Source organism: Cebus imitator, unplaced genomic scaffold, assembly GCF_001604975.1.
Source record: "Cebus imitator isolate Cc_AM_T3 unplaced genomic scaffold, Cebus_imitator-1.0 Scaffold40, whole genome shotgun sequence".
NCBI lineage: Eukaryota > Metazoa > Chordata > Mammalia > Primates > Cebidae > Cebus > Cebus imitator.
In genome coordinates, this window is record NW_016107355.1 from 6,805,211 (window position 1) to 6,821,202 (window position 15,992).

At 41.2% G+C, this 15,992-nt stretch overlaps 1 protein-coding gene across 1 annotated transcript in view; it reads right to left on the minus strand.

Annotated features, from left to right (window-relative positions):
• RXFP1 (relaxin family peptide receptor 1) overlaps positions 1 to 15,992 on the minus strand; it is a 154,821-nt gene that overhangs the window by 89,028 nt on the left and 49,801 nt on the right. Inside the window, exon 2 of the mRNA XM_017526017.1 lies at positions 11,825 to 11,962. Coding sequence (XP_017381506.1) covers positions 11,825 to 11,962 — 138 coding nt within the window. The remainder of the gene's footprint in view (positions 1 to 11,824; positions 11,963 to 15,992) is intronic.

A 15,992-nucleotide genomic window follows, 5' to 3' on the forward strand; every position in this document is an offset into this window, starting at 1 on the left:
CTTCCTTTCTTTCCTTCTTCCTTCCTTCCTTTCTTTCTTTCTTTCTTTCTTTCTTTCTTTCTTTCTTTCTTTCTTTCTTTCTTTCTTTCTTTCTTTCTTTCTTCTTTCTTTCTTTCTTTCTTTCTCTCTCTCTTTCTTCTTTCTTTCTTCTTCCCTTCCTTCCTTTCTTCCTTCCTCCCTCCCTCCCTCCCTTCCTTCCTTCCTTCTCTCTCTCTCTCTCTTTCTTTCTTCTTTCTTTTTTTTCTGAGACAGAGTTTCTCACTTGTTGCCTAGGCTGGAGTACAAAAGTGCAATCTCAGCTCAATGCAACCTCCACCTCCTGGGTTCAAGCGATTCTCCTGCTTCAGCCTCCCGAGTAGCTGGGATTACAGGCACATGCCATCATGTCTGGCTAATTTTTATATTTTTTAGTAGACATGGGGTTTCACCATGTTGGCCAGGCTGGTCTTGAACTCCTGACCTCAGGTGATCTGCCTGCTTAGACCTTCCAAAGTTCTGGGATTACAAGCATGAGCCACCACACCCTGCAAAAGTGGAGCCTTTCTGATTCTCACATATTTACTCAACTTTCAGTACTCATTCTTGGAACACAGTGGAACATCTTTTGCTCATAAAGTAAAATGAAGTTATTATCCCCAAGAACAGAGGTGCCCTGGGCCACTAGAGTAAACCTTGGAATGCAGGCTGGCCAGGCAGAGCAATTCATCAAACTGTGTGGAGTTTCTTTAAAATTAATGACAACATAAGTTTGTGGGACAGAATATATATACCTTTTTCTGGGGTCTTAATACATTTTGGAAGTAACTCTTTATGGAAATTAAAGGATATGACATTATCCTGGGCATCTTTTAAAGGAATTTGAGGCCACTAATGAATTACATTTTGTGTCCTATATAAGGGGCAGTGTCCTGAGAGGAAAATCTTTGTGGTGGTAACCCATACATTGTATAAATATCATTGGAAAAACACAAATAAACAAATTTGAGATTAAAGCTAGCTCTGTATTTTCAGAAAAGCCTAAAGTTCAGCTACTTAGGTATTTGCAAAGTTATTTTGAGAATAATAAATAGAAAACCAGAAAAATTTGAAAATACAATGCATGATTATACTTTAACACACATATTTATGGCCCACGTCACTTTTCCTCATGTGTTTTATTTACATTTTTAATTTTTATGGGTACATGGTAGGTGTATATATTTCGGGGTATATAAGATATTTTGATACAGGCATGCAACGTGTATCCTTCTGTGTTTTTAACTTGAAAAAAAGACAAACCACCAACTTCAGTGGAATATTCTAAAATGAGAACAGCTAACATCTCCAGCAAACCACCTGGCATTGCCGTCATTCTGATAGTTGTATAGAAAGTTGTACTTTGGAAATGATGGAATAATTAATGTTCCAGAATTTTAAAGGCAGGACCAATTAAAAATTTAAAAAGTACTTGATATACTTCAAACATTCTTGTAATCTTATTTGAAAACATGTATCATCACCATCGCACCCATAAATAAGTACTGCTTATCAAATTTCATGGATTAGTGCGTGCCAGGCCAGTAATGGGAAAAATGCTCTGGGGTATTAACAAAGTTTTCTTTCTCTTAAATTCCTTGCAATTTCTGCCACTTTTCCTATTTCACACAGCCAGAATTTCCCACTTTAACTGCATGAAAGGGATGACACAGAGGTTTACAGATAATAAGGGAGTCAAATTTCTTGGTATTTGATTTTTAAATGCTTAAATTTGATCACTGACAATTGATTTGGAAAACCACAAAAGAGAACAGCTGAGCTTTGCTGTTCTCAGACTGAACAAAAACCTTGTACCAGAAAGAGAGAGTGGAGGGGTCTTTCTTCCTTCCTTCTTCCTTGGGCTGCATCTAGGGGAAACCACACATTTCCCATATTGGTTTCTGGGCTCTGGGGCAGGGGTAGCCTGATATCCTTTGCTAAGTAGAGGCCATACGTATGGCAGGACCCACAGAATTACTGCACACTCTGGCTTGACATGGGAATAGCAGAGTAGAAATGGCCATAAGGGCCTAGGCAGATGGACTGAAATATGAGCTTGAAAGTTCTCCTGGGCTCAGCCTGGCTCAGGAGTACTAAATGTTTCCTGTGAGCCCCAGAATGCCACAGATGTAGGCAGGAGTGGCACTGGATGTGGAAGGGCCTAAGACAGGCAGGAGATGACAGAGTGGTGACTTATGGCAGAGGACCAGATAGATTTATGCACATCTTAGAGGATGCTGCTATCCTTAGCTGATAACAGACAACCAGATCCCCTACACAATGTCCCGGCACACAGAGATTGTTGAGCTCAATTGCAATCCCAAGTGAAGGAAAATGAATTAGACCTTTAACTGCCTTGGTTTAGACTTCTACCACTTCGAAGAACGGAGACTTGTAGCATAAATTAACTTTGGCCACAGAAAAATAAAGATTTACATTTCTTACTCACTTGAGAAGTTGAGCTGATTGCCATGTCTGCTGCTATCGTTTGGATGTTTGTTCCCACCCAACCCCATGTTGAAATTTAATCCCCAATGTGGTGGTATTAGGAGTATTGGGAGGTGGGTCCTAGTTTGGATCACAATTGTGGGTCACTCATGAATAGATTAATGCTGTCCCTTGAAGGTGAATGACTTCTCTCTCACTCTATTGGTTCAAAAGAGAGTTAGCTGTTAAAAAGAGCCTGGTACTACCCCTTCTCTCTCCTGCTTCCTCTCTCCCATGTAATCTCTGCACACACTGGCTCCCCTCTGCCTTCTGCGATGAGTGGAAGCAGCTGAGCCCTCACCAGAAGCTGAGCAGATGCTGGCACCCTGCTTTTTGTACAGGAAGCAGAACTATAAGCCAAAGAAACCTCTTTGGTTCATAAACTACCCAGCCACAACCATTCCTTTAAAACAATGCAAAACAGACATCCACCATGCGTAGCACAGTGAATCAATATCCCCATCTTTAAAGGGAGCAAAAATTGTACGTTTCTCTTGGATTGCCATGAAGATTAAATGAAGTAAAATGTAGAAAGCACTCAAAATGGAAATACTATTATACTTGCCATTTTAGGTTTGGAAGTTCATCTAATCTCTTATATATGATATTTTAAAAGGAAAGTTAAAATAATTTACCTTTTTAAAACTGAAATCTAACTAACTCCTAACCTCAGGTTATCTGCCGAACTTGGCCTTTCCACCCTGCCCACTGGATGTTTAACATCTTTTAAAAAACCTTTCTAGGTGAGGAACAGATTGTCTTTCCCAGGGTTTGTCTGGGCAAAGGGTGCTCAGAGCATGCATTTGATATGCAAGCTAACCAATGGAGACCCAGACCTCCTCTTCGCCCACACACCCTGGAGGCAATAGTCCTCCGCCTTCGTCATCCTAGAGCCAGGCAGCAGGGAGGTAAGGACCAGGTAGGGAAGTAAGGCTTACCCCTGGAGTTTAGAACCTTCCAAAATTATTCAAATCAGTGCATCTTAAGCTGCTCACCCAGCCCTGCCTTGCGTTTCCCTTGGAAACCCCACTAAAGGCTCTGGCTTGATGCATCCCCTCTCACCCCTGTCTTCCTCCTCCTGAGCACCCTGGTGTCTTTCCCATCTAGCCCTGTGTGGTATGCCCTGCCTCCTGTCTCTACAACCTGTGAGAATAATAAACTTTTGTGTTTCTGAGCCTCCCCCATGCCTCCTATAGCCATACCTGACTCTCCATAAAAGAGTACAAAACACCTGGTAAAACGCATGTGGTTCAAGTTTAGTACAACCCAGAACTGCAGGTGAACAGTGAAGCAAAATCATCTTTAGGAGGTTTTGTGCCACTTACAATTATGCATGAGAACAGCTCATTGGAAATACTGTCCAAAACTCACTAAGACTAAATTCAAAGGCTCGCTTTAATCTGGACCAGGACTTTATGTCGGCCTTAATATTTACTTAGGTCCACAGAAGATAGCCCTTCTCCATGCCCTGTCCTACCTGCATTGTTCCCCAGGGCTGCAGTAACAAATTCCCACAAACTTGGCGACTTGAAATAAGAGAAGTTGACTGGGCACAGTGGATCATGCCTGTAATGCCAGGACTTTGTGAGGCTGAGACGGGCAGATCATGAGGTCAAGAGATCGAGACCATCCTGGCCAAAATGGTGAAACCCTGTCTCTACTAAAACAAAACAAAACAAAATTAGCTGAGTGTGGTGGAACCTGTAGTTCCAGCTACTTGGGAGGTTGAGTCAGGAGAATCGCTTGAACCCGGGAGGTGGGGGTTGCAGTGAGCGGAGGTTGCCCCACTGCACTCTAGCCTAGCAATGGAACGAGACTGTCTCAAAAAAAAAAAAGCAAGAGAAGTTTGTTCTCTCACAGCTCTGGAGGCCAGATGTCTGCAACCAAGGTGTCAGCGGGGTCACAGCGTCTCAGAAGGTTCTGGGGCAGAATCTTTCAGCTTCTGATGGCCCCTGGTGTTCCTTGCTTTGCGGCAGCATCACACCGGTCTCTGCCTCTGTCTTCACACATGGCCTTCTTCTCTCCAGCATCTCTGTATGCCATACCCTATCTCTTGCAAGGACACTGTCATTGGATCTAGGGCCCACCCTGATCTAGTATGATGTCAGTCTTTACCTGCATTATATTTGCAAAAACCCTATTTCCAAATAAGGTCACATTATTTGCATGTTAATTTTTGGCAGGTATGAATGCACTAAACTACCCAAAATGTATTAGAAGGGGTTTTCCATTTCCCCTGTGGGCTACAGAATTGCCAGTATGTAAACAGACTGACAAAGGCCTTTATCCTTTTCCTGTAGACAAGGCTGCTAAAGTGCTAAAGAACAAGAGTGCAGAGGAGTGGTACCAGAACGCTGGTGTTCTCAGTCTAGTAATTCAACCTGTCTCTAGGATAAGGTTTGGTTAATGTAACCATGAGGGGGAGCCCTCATTTAGCACAGCCTTCTGTTTATAACAAGGGATGCTAGAGCAAATTCTAATCTGGAAATGCAAAGAGTTTCTTTTAAATAGAAACCTAGAAGTAGTGAACTAATTTAATAGCATCTGAGAATTTGATGCTTCTTTAACATTTTTGCTACTGCTTTTGCACTCATTTGAAAATGAACACAAATGATTCCTAAAGAAGAATCCTCAACTTTTTGTTACCAGGTTCCTTTGGTATTTACCCAGACGTACCCTCTCAGGTATCACAGTTCTAGCTGAAAAACTGAAAGTCCCTTCCTTTCTGGGTTTGTCTTTGCTCTGATCAAACATTGCTCTGATGGCTTAAAAATTTTTTTTTGGTCCTTATGCTGTTTGATTGTGTCTATGACAGTTCTGAGTAGAGAATAGATTAGTGACACATGACAAAAACATATGGAATTATATGGGAATTATATAAAATGGCATAACTCAGGAAACATCTATACATTTCTATATTGAAGCTTACCAGTAAGGATCAAAGTTATAAAATCCAGGCATGGTGGCTCATGCCTGTAATCCCAGCACTTTGGGGAGCCGAGGTGGGTGGATCACCTGGGGTTAGGAGTTTGAGACCAGCCTGACCAACATGGAGAAACCCCATCTTTAAAAAATACAAAATTAGCCAGGCATAGTGGCGCATGCCTGTAATCCCAGCTACTCAGGAGGCTGAGGCAGGAGAATCACTTGAACCTGGGAGTTGGAGGTTGTGGTGAGCCAAGATCGCACCATTGCACTCCAGCCTGGGCGACAAGAGTGAAACTCCGTCTCAAAAAAAAAAAGTTATAAAAATTGTGCAATGAGTTTTATATACATATATATATATATATGTGTCTCTATACATATGTAAATTCCATATTGTGTAAATATTTTAGAAAAAAGAGATTCATACGAATTCAACTAAAAAAATTTAAATCTATTGATTTTGCTTGCATTGTGTCCATAAAAAATATTCACTGATTTAACGTCTCAATGCTCTTTGTGCTGAAATATTTTATTTTTTATACTTAATAAAGTGTTTGGTTATAGGGAAATTGTGTATGGGTTTTCTGAGAAAACTGGGACCTTAATATGTACTAAATAAGAGTACTTGTTTAAAGTGCCTATGATAACACAAAAGTAACAGTTCTTTCTAAATATAGTTCATATTTTAGTTCAAATATAGGGACTCAGTTTAATTCACTTGGTGTTTCATTTTTTTCAGTGATCTCCCTAAATTTTATTTCTACTATTTCCATTTGACTTATTTTTCCATTCAAAAAAATTATTATTAGCGTCAATGTTTAAATAGCTTGGCAGAAGAAGGGAGAGGTTTTTGGAGTTTAAGATATGCCTTAAAAGGTCTAATTAAGAAAAAAAGCCCAGCCGGGCGTGGTGGCTCATGCCTGTAATGCCAGCACTTTGGGAGATCGAGGCCGGCAGATCACCTGAGGCTGGGAGTTTGAGACCAGCCTGACCAACATGGAGAAACTCCATCTCTACTAAAAATACAAAAATAGCCAGGTGTGGTGGCACATGCCTATAATCCCAGCTACTCGGGGGGCTGAGGCAGGAGAATCGCTTGAACCCGGGAGGTGGAGGTTGCAGTGAGTTGAGATTGTGCCATTGCACTCCAGCCTGGGCAACAAGAGTGAAACTGTGTTTCCAAAAAAAATAAAAAGAAAAGAAAAAGAAAAATCCCTTTCTTTCATTAAAAGAAGGTATTTTATTTGACAATATTCTATTAAGTTGTAAGTTATGACTCTTAAAAGTGATTTTTAATTATGGAGTTTTTTTATATTTGTATGTTAAGATACTGTATTTTACATGACTGAAAATATGCATGAGGTTTACATATTCTGAAAAGAACCAACTTCTGACTTAATTTAATTAGCATTAAACAGAATTTACATATGGATATTTTAAAAATGAACAGCTGGCTGGGCATGGTGGCTCACACCTGTAATCCCAGCACTTTGGGAGGTTGACGTGGGTAGAGAACAAGTTCAGGAGATTGAGACAACTCTGGCTAACACAGTGAAACCCTGTCTCTACTAAAAATACAAAAAATTAGCCAGGTGTGGTGGCCTGTGCCAGGTACTAGGGAGGCTGAGGCAGGAGAATCACTAGACTCCAGTAGGTAGAGATGGCCATGAGCTGAGATCGCACCACCGCACTCCAGCCTGGGCGACAGGGCGAAACTCCACCTCAAAAAAAAGACAGAAAGAAAAAAAAGAGAACAGCCTTGGGAGCATAAATGATCCAGATACTATAAAATGAAGGAAAAACCACACAGCTGGCAAGGGAAATTAAAGCAATTAGAGATAAGCAAAAATTACTGCATCTCATAATTTTTCCATCACCTGGACTCTAAAGATGGTGATGAAATTCTGCCATCCTTCCTGGAAAGTTCCAGCCTATTTTTGCATGGACAGCAGTAGAATGCCAATTGGGCATCTTTGAGATTTTGAACACAGTTTTTTTTTTTTTCTTCTATTTCTAGATGACTGTCACTAGTAGAATATCATTGGTTTTCCAAGAGGAGCTAAAAATTGTAGATAATTGATAACAATGGAGTTTGTGAGCAAGTTAGAATGCTTACTTACCATATGGAAAACTTGATTCTAATGTATCTCTGTTTTGCTACCATTTTGCATACCTTCCTGATTTTCTGCTCATTGGGTTTAGGTTCATGGTTCTCAAAACTTTGTGTGTATTAGAATGACACAAGGCTCTTATTGAAACAGAGCTTTTAATTCAATAGGTCTGGGATGGAACCTGAGAATTTCTATTTCGTTTTTAAAAGTTTTAGATAAATATTTTTAAATAATTTTTTTTTCCTTTTTTTTTTAAACAAAATTAAGACAGGTTTTTGACATGTTGCCCAGGCTGGTCTTCCAACTCCTGGGCTCAAGCGATCTTCCCACTTTGGCCTCTGAAAGTGCTGGGATTTAACAGGTGTGAGTCACTGGGCCCGGCCAAAATTTGTATTTCTAACAACTTCCTGGGTGATGTTGATGAATTTGGTCTCAGGACTACCTTTGGAGATCTACTAGTCTAGGTGAATTTCAAGAAGGTTATGTGATTCCGGCATAAGAAGATCAGCAACAAATTGAAATAGTGATTTTTTACCTAGACATGTCCCTTTTTCCCCAGTTTTCCAAAACTGGACTTGAGGGTTTTCAAATGTTGGCAATGGTGAATTAAGGATACAGACAAGGTCCCAGGCATCATGGCATAGCTGATCCATAGATGACCGCAGGTGTATAGGAAAATCCAGCTGAGACCAGAACTGCCTAGTTGATCTCAGTGGATCCATCCAAAATTGCTGACCCCAGGAACGATAAGCTAAATAATGGTTACTTTTAGGTCATTATGTTCATAAAATAACTACAACTAACTGGTAAACTAGGTAACATTTATTGAGTGCTAGTTTCATGTCCTGTTGTCTTAGTCAGCTCAGGTTATGATAACTAAGTAGCATAGATTGGGTGGCTTAAACATATACGTTTATTTCTCATAGTTCTGGAAACTGGAAGGTCCGAGATCAGGGTGCTGGTAAAGTCAGGCCTTGTGATGGCCCATTTTCTGGTTCACAGACAGCACTTTTCTTGTTGTTTCCTTACATGGTGGAGACATGAAGCAAGCTCCTTTGGGACTCATAAGGATACTAATCCCCGCTTATGACCTCATGTATTCCTAATTACATCCCCAAATTCCCACCTCCAAATCCTATCACACTGGGTGATAGGGCTTCAACATAGGAACCTTATGGGGGACACAAGCATTTAGCCCGTAGCATCTGTACTCTGCTAAGCACCTCAGATACATCATTGTCTCATGGACTCCTGTTAACAACCCACGAAAACGGATTCTCTTACTACTCCCCTTTTATAGAAAAGAAAACAGCCATTTTTTTGCCTTCCTTTATAGCTAAAATTTAACTCTGACTATTGAACTTGCTCTCTAAAACCCCAATGCCCTATTGCCTCTGTCTAAATTTGCTTTTTGGTGAATCCTGAGAAGCTTGCATGATTTTAAGGATTATTACTGTAAGGATTGCTACTTTTGCCACTTGGCCTCTTTAAAGTTAATACTAAAGCTAGAGTTCCCAAGCTTTTTTCCACTGAGAAGCTACATTTGGTGGTAAATTTGCTATTCCTACCACCCTCCTTTCCTGCTTCCTGCTGCCATTTTAATTGGAGTGAAGTTTTCCTGTTACTCTGTTTAGAACTCTCTATTTGAATTGCCAGCAGGTCGAGGGGGAACTGGCTGGCAGTGGGCAGAACACTGTTTCATCTAATTAAAAAATTATGTAATATTAATTTATTTTAACAAGATTTTGTTTTAAAAAAATGAAAACATATTTATAGGCATCCAAATCAAATACAATTGCAGCTTAAGCTCAGTAGTTTAGATAGTGTGGTTATACTTGAGTTGTTCACAGCACATACAAACAGTGTTTCAAACTAGGAAGCGTCAAAAATAAAATTAGATCAAGTTTTACTTAAAACTATATTATCATACAGCAAGAGAAAGTACGGCTCGATATCAGGGGGACTTCAGCCCAGGCAGTAAGAAAGCTCAGAGGCATGTATTATAGGATGGCTCATAAAGTGAAAATGAGGAAGTTCTTCACCCTTTTCCACGACTGGTTTTTACAATGGGATTTCCAGGTGATAGGGGATTGGTTAAAAGTGATTTACCTTATACCATTTTAGAAAGATGATTTAAGTTTTGCTTGTGATTATCAGAGACATTTACAAGAAACAAGTTTCAGTTACCTTCAGGAAATAAGCTCAGTTAAGTTTTGCTTGTGTGGCCTAGCTGATTTTTTTCAGGTAGGAGGATATTCAAGCCTGGTATTCATCTTATTTTGTGTTAACAAAAATTTAATTCCTTCAAGGTGGTTTCTTAAAAAGCCTGAAATTCCTGCGGAAGTGATGACAGCAAGGCCTCATTAGCATATATTATTTATGCGACACTTTGGCTATTAACATTGTTATGTGCTAACCTACCCTGTGTTAGCCTGACAGACTCCATCTTGCTGAGAGCCAGACAGACTCCATCTTAACCTCTGCCTCACCCCTCCTGCCATTTCTCCCTTGAGTGCATACCTGGGTCATACTACTGTGCTGGGTCATGCTGTGCTTAGAACTATAGAGACATATAACCATTGTAGCCATATCCTGCTTGGCAAGCCCACTTGCTATTGTGAATACCCCCTTAACTGATTGTATGGCAAGTACCGAATACCCCTCTTGGTAACCAGCCTCCTTATCTAACTTGCTTGTTCTGCTTCTGTAAATTCTGCTTCAGCTAGGCTCCTCCTCCCCTATCTTAAGCAAGGTGTAAAAAGAAATCAAGCCCCTTCTTCGGGGCTGAGAGAATTTTAAGCATTAGCTGTCTCTTGGTTGCTGGCAATAAAGGACTCACAATTGGAACTCCGAGTGTGGTGCTTTCCTTCCAACTTGCTCAGATATAACAGTTATGCATCTTTTTGTCCTCCTAAAATAATACCTTATTTCTTGACAGGTGAGGAATCTATTTTACATTATTAACCGAGCTTAGTTTCCCAGTGACTCAGATCCAAACAATTCAGGTTCTAACTTTGTATTTTTAAGGCTTCAGAAGTATGAACAAAATTCTAATGGAAAGCTGTTTTCCCAGATGTTTAAATTGGCCAGAACCCCTACTTACCAGCTTTATAAATCCATAGGTATGGTTACTGGTTAAATAGTAAGTAAGTTATATTTACATACTGTTGGTTTTGTCCCTTTTAGGAGGACTCACTTTTCTTCCCAAAGATAAGAAAGAGGGAAAGCATCCCACAATTAGATAACACCTCCTAGATGCCCAGCAATCTTCTATTTCTTTACACTTTATCTTCCTGAATTCTTACAGTATAGGCACAATTACCACACCCGTTTATAAAATGAGGAAACTGAGGCACAGAGAGGTTACGAAATGTTCTCAGGTTTACGTAATTGGTTATTCTTGTACCCAGGTTCAAACTTGGGCAATGTGGCTCCAGAGATCGTATTCTCAATTTCAACAGCATTCTGCCTCTAACACCTTATCTGGGCAGGTTTGGTGGGTCATTACAGGGGTGTCCAATCTTTGGGCTTCCCTGGGCCAGATTGGAAGAAGAGTTGCCTTGGGTCACACAGAAAATAACTTACACTAATGATGGCTGATGAGCTTTAAGAAAATCACAGAAAAATCTAATGCTTTCAGAAACCTGATGCATTTGTGTTGAGCCGCATTCAAAGGTGTCCTGGGCCACATGTGGCCTGTGGGCTGCGGGTTGGAAAATCTTGGTTAAAATTTACTCTATGTGCAACCGCTATTTGCCTGCAATATTGGCTGTGATACTATTACGTAGAGAGGAGTGTATACAGGCTGGACGTGGTGGCTCATGCCTGTAATCCCAGTGCTTTAAGAGGCCGAGGTGGGCGGATCACGAGGTCAGGAGTTTGAGACCAGTCTGACCAACATGGCGAAACCCTGTCTCTACTAAAAAGAAAAAAATACAAAAATTAGCCCGGCGTGTTGCATGCCTGTTATCCCTGCTACTCGGGACGCTGAAGCAGGAGAATCGCTTGAACCCGAGAGGCGGAGGTTGCAGTGAGCTGAGATTGCGCCATTACACTCCAGCCTGGGTGACAGAGCAAGACCCGGTCTTAGAAAGAAGGAAAAAAAAAAGAGTGGATATTGGAAGCTACTGAAATAAGTGTAAGATTTCCTTAAGCAACATATGTCTTGTATTTCACTTTGGTTTTCTTTTTTCCCATTTCTTTTTTTGTTGGGAGAAGCCTCAGCAGCTTCACCTTCAGTCCTTTCTGCCCCTACCTCTCACCGTGACCGTGGGGGCTTCACTCACCACAGTCGTCCTCATCGGCCTGATTCCCGCAGTCGTCCACACCGTTACAGTGCAGCAGCTGAGGCAAGCACTTCGTGGCATTCCCACAGGGGAAGTAGCCAAGGGAGCACTTGACATCCTGTCCACCCCCATGAGAAACTGAGGAAAAGGGGAGAAGACACAAAGTTTGAAGGCGGTTAATACAAAGGCATGGCAAAGAGCAGTTTCTCCCTGACATTTTACAATCATTTGTCTTTCCCATCCTGGTTTATACAACCCTCATGCCAATTATTTTCCAGGAACCTTCACCTCTTAGGGTGTTCTTTTCCATGATTTCGGAAGATGCCAAAATTTCCCTCTTTGCCTTTGTTCATGCTCTTTGTCCCAGAATGTCTTCTCCATTCATCTCTTTTATGAAATGCCTGCCCATACTTTACAGTTCAATCCAATCACCTTCTTCTACAAACAGTTTTCGGCCAATATTTTGAAAAACAGAAATTTGTTGTATTCTTACTATGGGCTCAGAATCAAGGCTGGTCTGGTATTGAAACGATTTCATTGTCTGGGGAAATACCTGCAGTTCACTGTCTCAAGCCAAGGTGATTAAGGACATGGATACACACGTGGAGTGGGTTAAGGAGAGGAAAGTTTAGTTGACAAAAAAGAAGAAAGAGAGAGAAAGCTTCTTCATGCTGAGAAAGCAGGTCGCCCAAAAGAGGGTTTCTGGGTTTTGGGGTAGAACGTGATTGATTTTGTACAGTCTTGAGGAGGCGGCGATTGATTTACACAAAGCCCCGGAGATTGGTTTGACCAGGTGTGCCATTTACATAGCCTGTGGGAAAAGACCAAAGCGAATGGCCTTCCCACCCTAATCCTTTATTATGCAAATGTGGCTTCTACCTGGTTGTTGCCCTGACACCTGCACTGTGGCTTTACCTGGCTGGTGCCATGACACCCACGTATGTAGTGACAAGGAAAAAGGATTGGGAATTGTAATACTGAATTTGTCTGGCTTCGGCATTTACATACGAAAGCTTCTAGCTTGCTTATCTGTGCTTGCAGCTTGACTTTTCAGGTTTTCTGTTAGAAAAGAAATGGTTTGGGGCTGCTTTTTATTAAAGGAAAATTCCACTGAGAACTCTCTTACCCTTTCTTTCTTTTTTTTTTTTTTTGAGATGAGGTTTTGCTCTTGTTGCCCAGGCTGAAGTGCAATGGCACAATCTTGGTTCACTGCAATCTCCGCCTCCTGGGTTCAAGTGATTCTTCTGCCTCAGCCTCCCAAGTAGCTGGGATGGCAGGCATGCACCACCATGCCTGGCTAATTTTGTATTTTTAGTAGAGATAGGTTTTCACCATGTTGGTTAGGCTGGTCTTGAGCTCCTGACCTCAGGTGATCTGCCCACCTTGGTCTCCCAAAATTCTGGGATGACAGGTGTGAACCATATTGCCCCGCCTCTTTTGCCCTTTCTAACTGCCTAAAGTGATTTCTTAATAACTCCTGTATTAGTATTAGAGGAAGAAGAAGACAAAGAGGATAACAGGAAAGCAGGTGCTTGTGATCATTTCTATATTCTATAGTTGCCATGTGCAAGATTTTATACACGCAGCATTGAATGAAACAGAGTCCCTGCTCTAGGGGAGATTACCATCTCCCAGGGAGGATACACTGAACAAGTTAATAAGTAATTACAATTTATGGAGAGGTCCAAAAAGAAAGAAAACAGGTGATATCATGGAAAATAACTGTGGGCTGGGGCTTTGTACATGGGGTAGTTAGTGGGAGGCCTCTGTAAAATGGTGCCATTTAAGCTGAGACCTGGAGGAAGAAAAGGAAATCACCCACGAGAGTAGCAGAGGTAGAAATGGGGAGGTGGTGGTGGTGGGTGAAGTGGTGAGGAAGAGGATCAAGCTGAGGATCAGGGAACTCTGGGAAGGTTGTGGTGATGGAGCCCAGCGAGCGGAGATGAGTGACATGAGCTGAGGTTGATGAGGTAGAGAAGTATCTTTGGGTAAAGGGAAGAAGTTTGGGTTTTATTTAAAATGCAAAGGGGAATCAATGAAGGATTTGAAGCCAAGGGGTCACTTAAGAAAGAGGTATGCTTTGTTCACATAATTCTGGCTACTGGGGTGGGGTGCTGTTGGGTAAGAGACTTGAGGGGAGGGTAAGAGGGAAAGCTGGGCTGCTGATTAGGAAACTTTGCAGTGCTCCAGGCGATAAACAAATGAGGCTTCATCTTGAATGGTGTCAACAGAGAGGAGAGAAGTGAACATATTTGACGTGTACTTTAGGGGTAGATCGGAGAGAATCTTCTGAACTGGCTTGACCAGCTGGAAGCATAGCAGCACCACTACTGAGACTCTGGGGGAACAGTAGGGTGCAAGAAACCAGATAGCTCATTAGCCTTCATTTCTATCCTTCCCCAAGAGCCTCACCACATGAGTTTTCTAACTCAGCTCAACACTGGGCCACTCACCAGCACTCAGCCTTTTTAAAACCCTATCTTCTTCTTCTTTTTTTATTAGATTAAATTAAATTAAATTAAATTAAATTTTTAAATTGTACTTTAGGTTTTGGGGTACATGAGCAGATCGTGGGGGATTGTTGCATAGGTACATACATGGCAATGTGGTTTGCTGCCTCCATCCCTCTGTCACCTATATCTGGCATTTCTCCCTGTGTTATCCCTCCCCAACCTCCCTACCCCCTGCTGCCCCTCTCCTGTTTCCCCCCAACAGACGCCAGTGTGTGATGCTCCCCTCCCTGTGTCCATGTGTTCTCATTGTTCAACACCTGCCTATGAGTGAGAACATGCAGTTAAAACCCCATCTTTAATCCAGAAGTCCCATTCTGGGTTTCCATACCTTCCCCGACTTCTGAAACTCCTTCTCCATCACTACCATTCCCCCTCACCACCATCACTTCCTCCTGAAATTTGGGCTCCAGCCTTGTTGGAATTCCTGACTCAGATTTTATTGGCTTACATCTAGGTGAGACTCTACTCCTCTTAAAATTCTATTAATTAATATCTTTTAACTTCCTTTTCTGAAGAAAAATTAGGCATTATTTGCAAAGATGTTTCTAGGAAAGAATCTGTTTAAGTGTCCAAGCTAATTTAAAAATTAAAGTTTTGAAATATTATCTGATTTGGTATATTTATACCCCTACAAATAAACATTTAATAGAATGAAGAGAGCTATAAGAACTTCAAAACTATCAATACTTCAAAAAGCAGTCCACTTTAACCTCTTTGCCCCAGATCCACCCATTTACACTAACCAGCAGTTAATTAAATTTCATCACATATTGGTTGTCCAATTGTTTCGAATGCTTTAATCTTATCCCCCTACAAAAAAGAGTTTTGGCAATTATGAATAAGCTGCTATAAACATCGATGTGCAGGTTTTTGTGTTGGCCATATATTAACTATAATGCTTATGAAGATATAAGGACAGAATAGTTTGAATAATTAAAGCTTATTATGTAAAAATGTATTTGGGGGTCATGGATCAAAGCATGAAAAAAGTAAAAGTGACGACTTTATGAAGTACAGAGGGACTTCTTAAAAATAGGGCAATTCACATTCTCATAGAGAAGCAATCCAGGCATGACAGGCTTTGACTGCATGTAGTCATTTCAGAGCACATAATTTGATGAAGGACATAGTCAAATCTATATAATAATGACCTGTGCTATAAATAGTGTTCTCAACTGTGAAATTATTCAAAATTAATCAATCTTTTTTCAACCAATTGTTTAAAACGAAGTCAAAAGAAGAGATTCGCATGCCAAAGGCCATTATTGGCATTATGATTCAACAGCTATATCAGGAATCTTAAATATTTTAAAGTGATATTTTAAAAGTAACTTTTGGGCCAGGCGTGGTGGCAAAATAGAGTAATCCCTGTAATTACAGGGATCACACCTGTAATCCCAGAACTTTGGGAGGTCAAGGTAGGTGGATATCTGAGGTCAGGAGTTCAAGACCAGCCTGGCCAACATGGTGAAACTCCGTCTCTACTAAAAACACAAAAAATTAGCTGGGTGTGGTGGCAGGTGCCTGTAATCCCAGCTACTTAGGAGGCTGAGGCAGGAGAATCACTTGAACCCGGGAGCTGAAGGTTGCAGTGAGCCGAGATTGCACCACTGCACTCCAGCCTGGGCCACAAGAGCAAAACTCTGTCTCAAAAA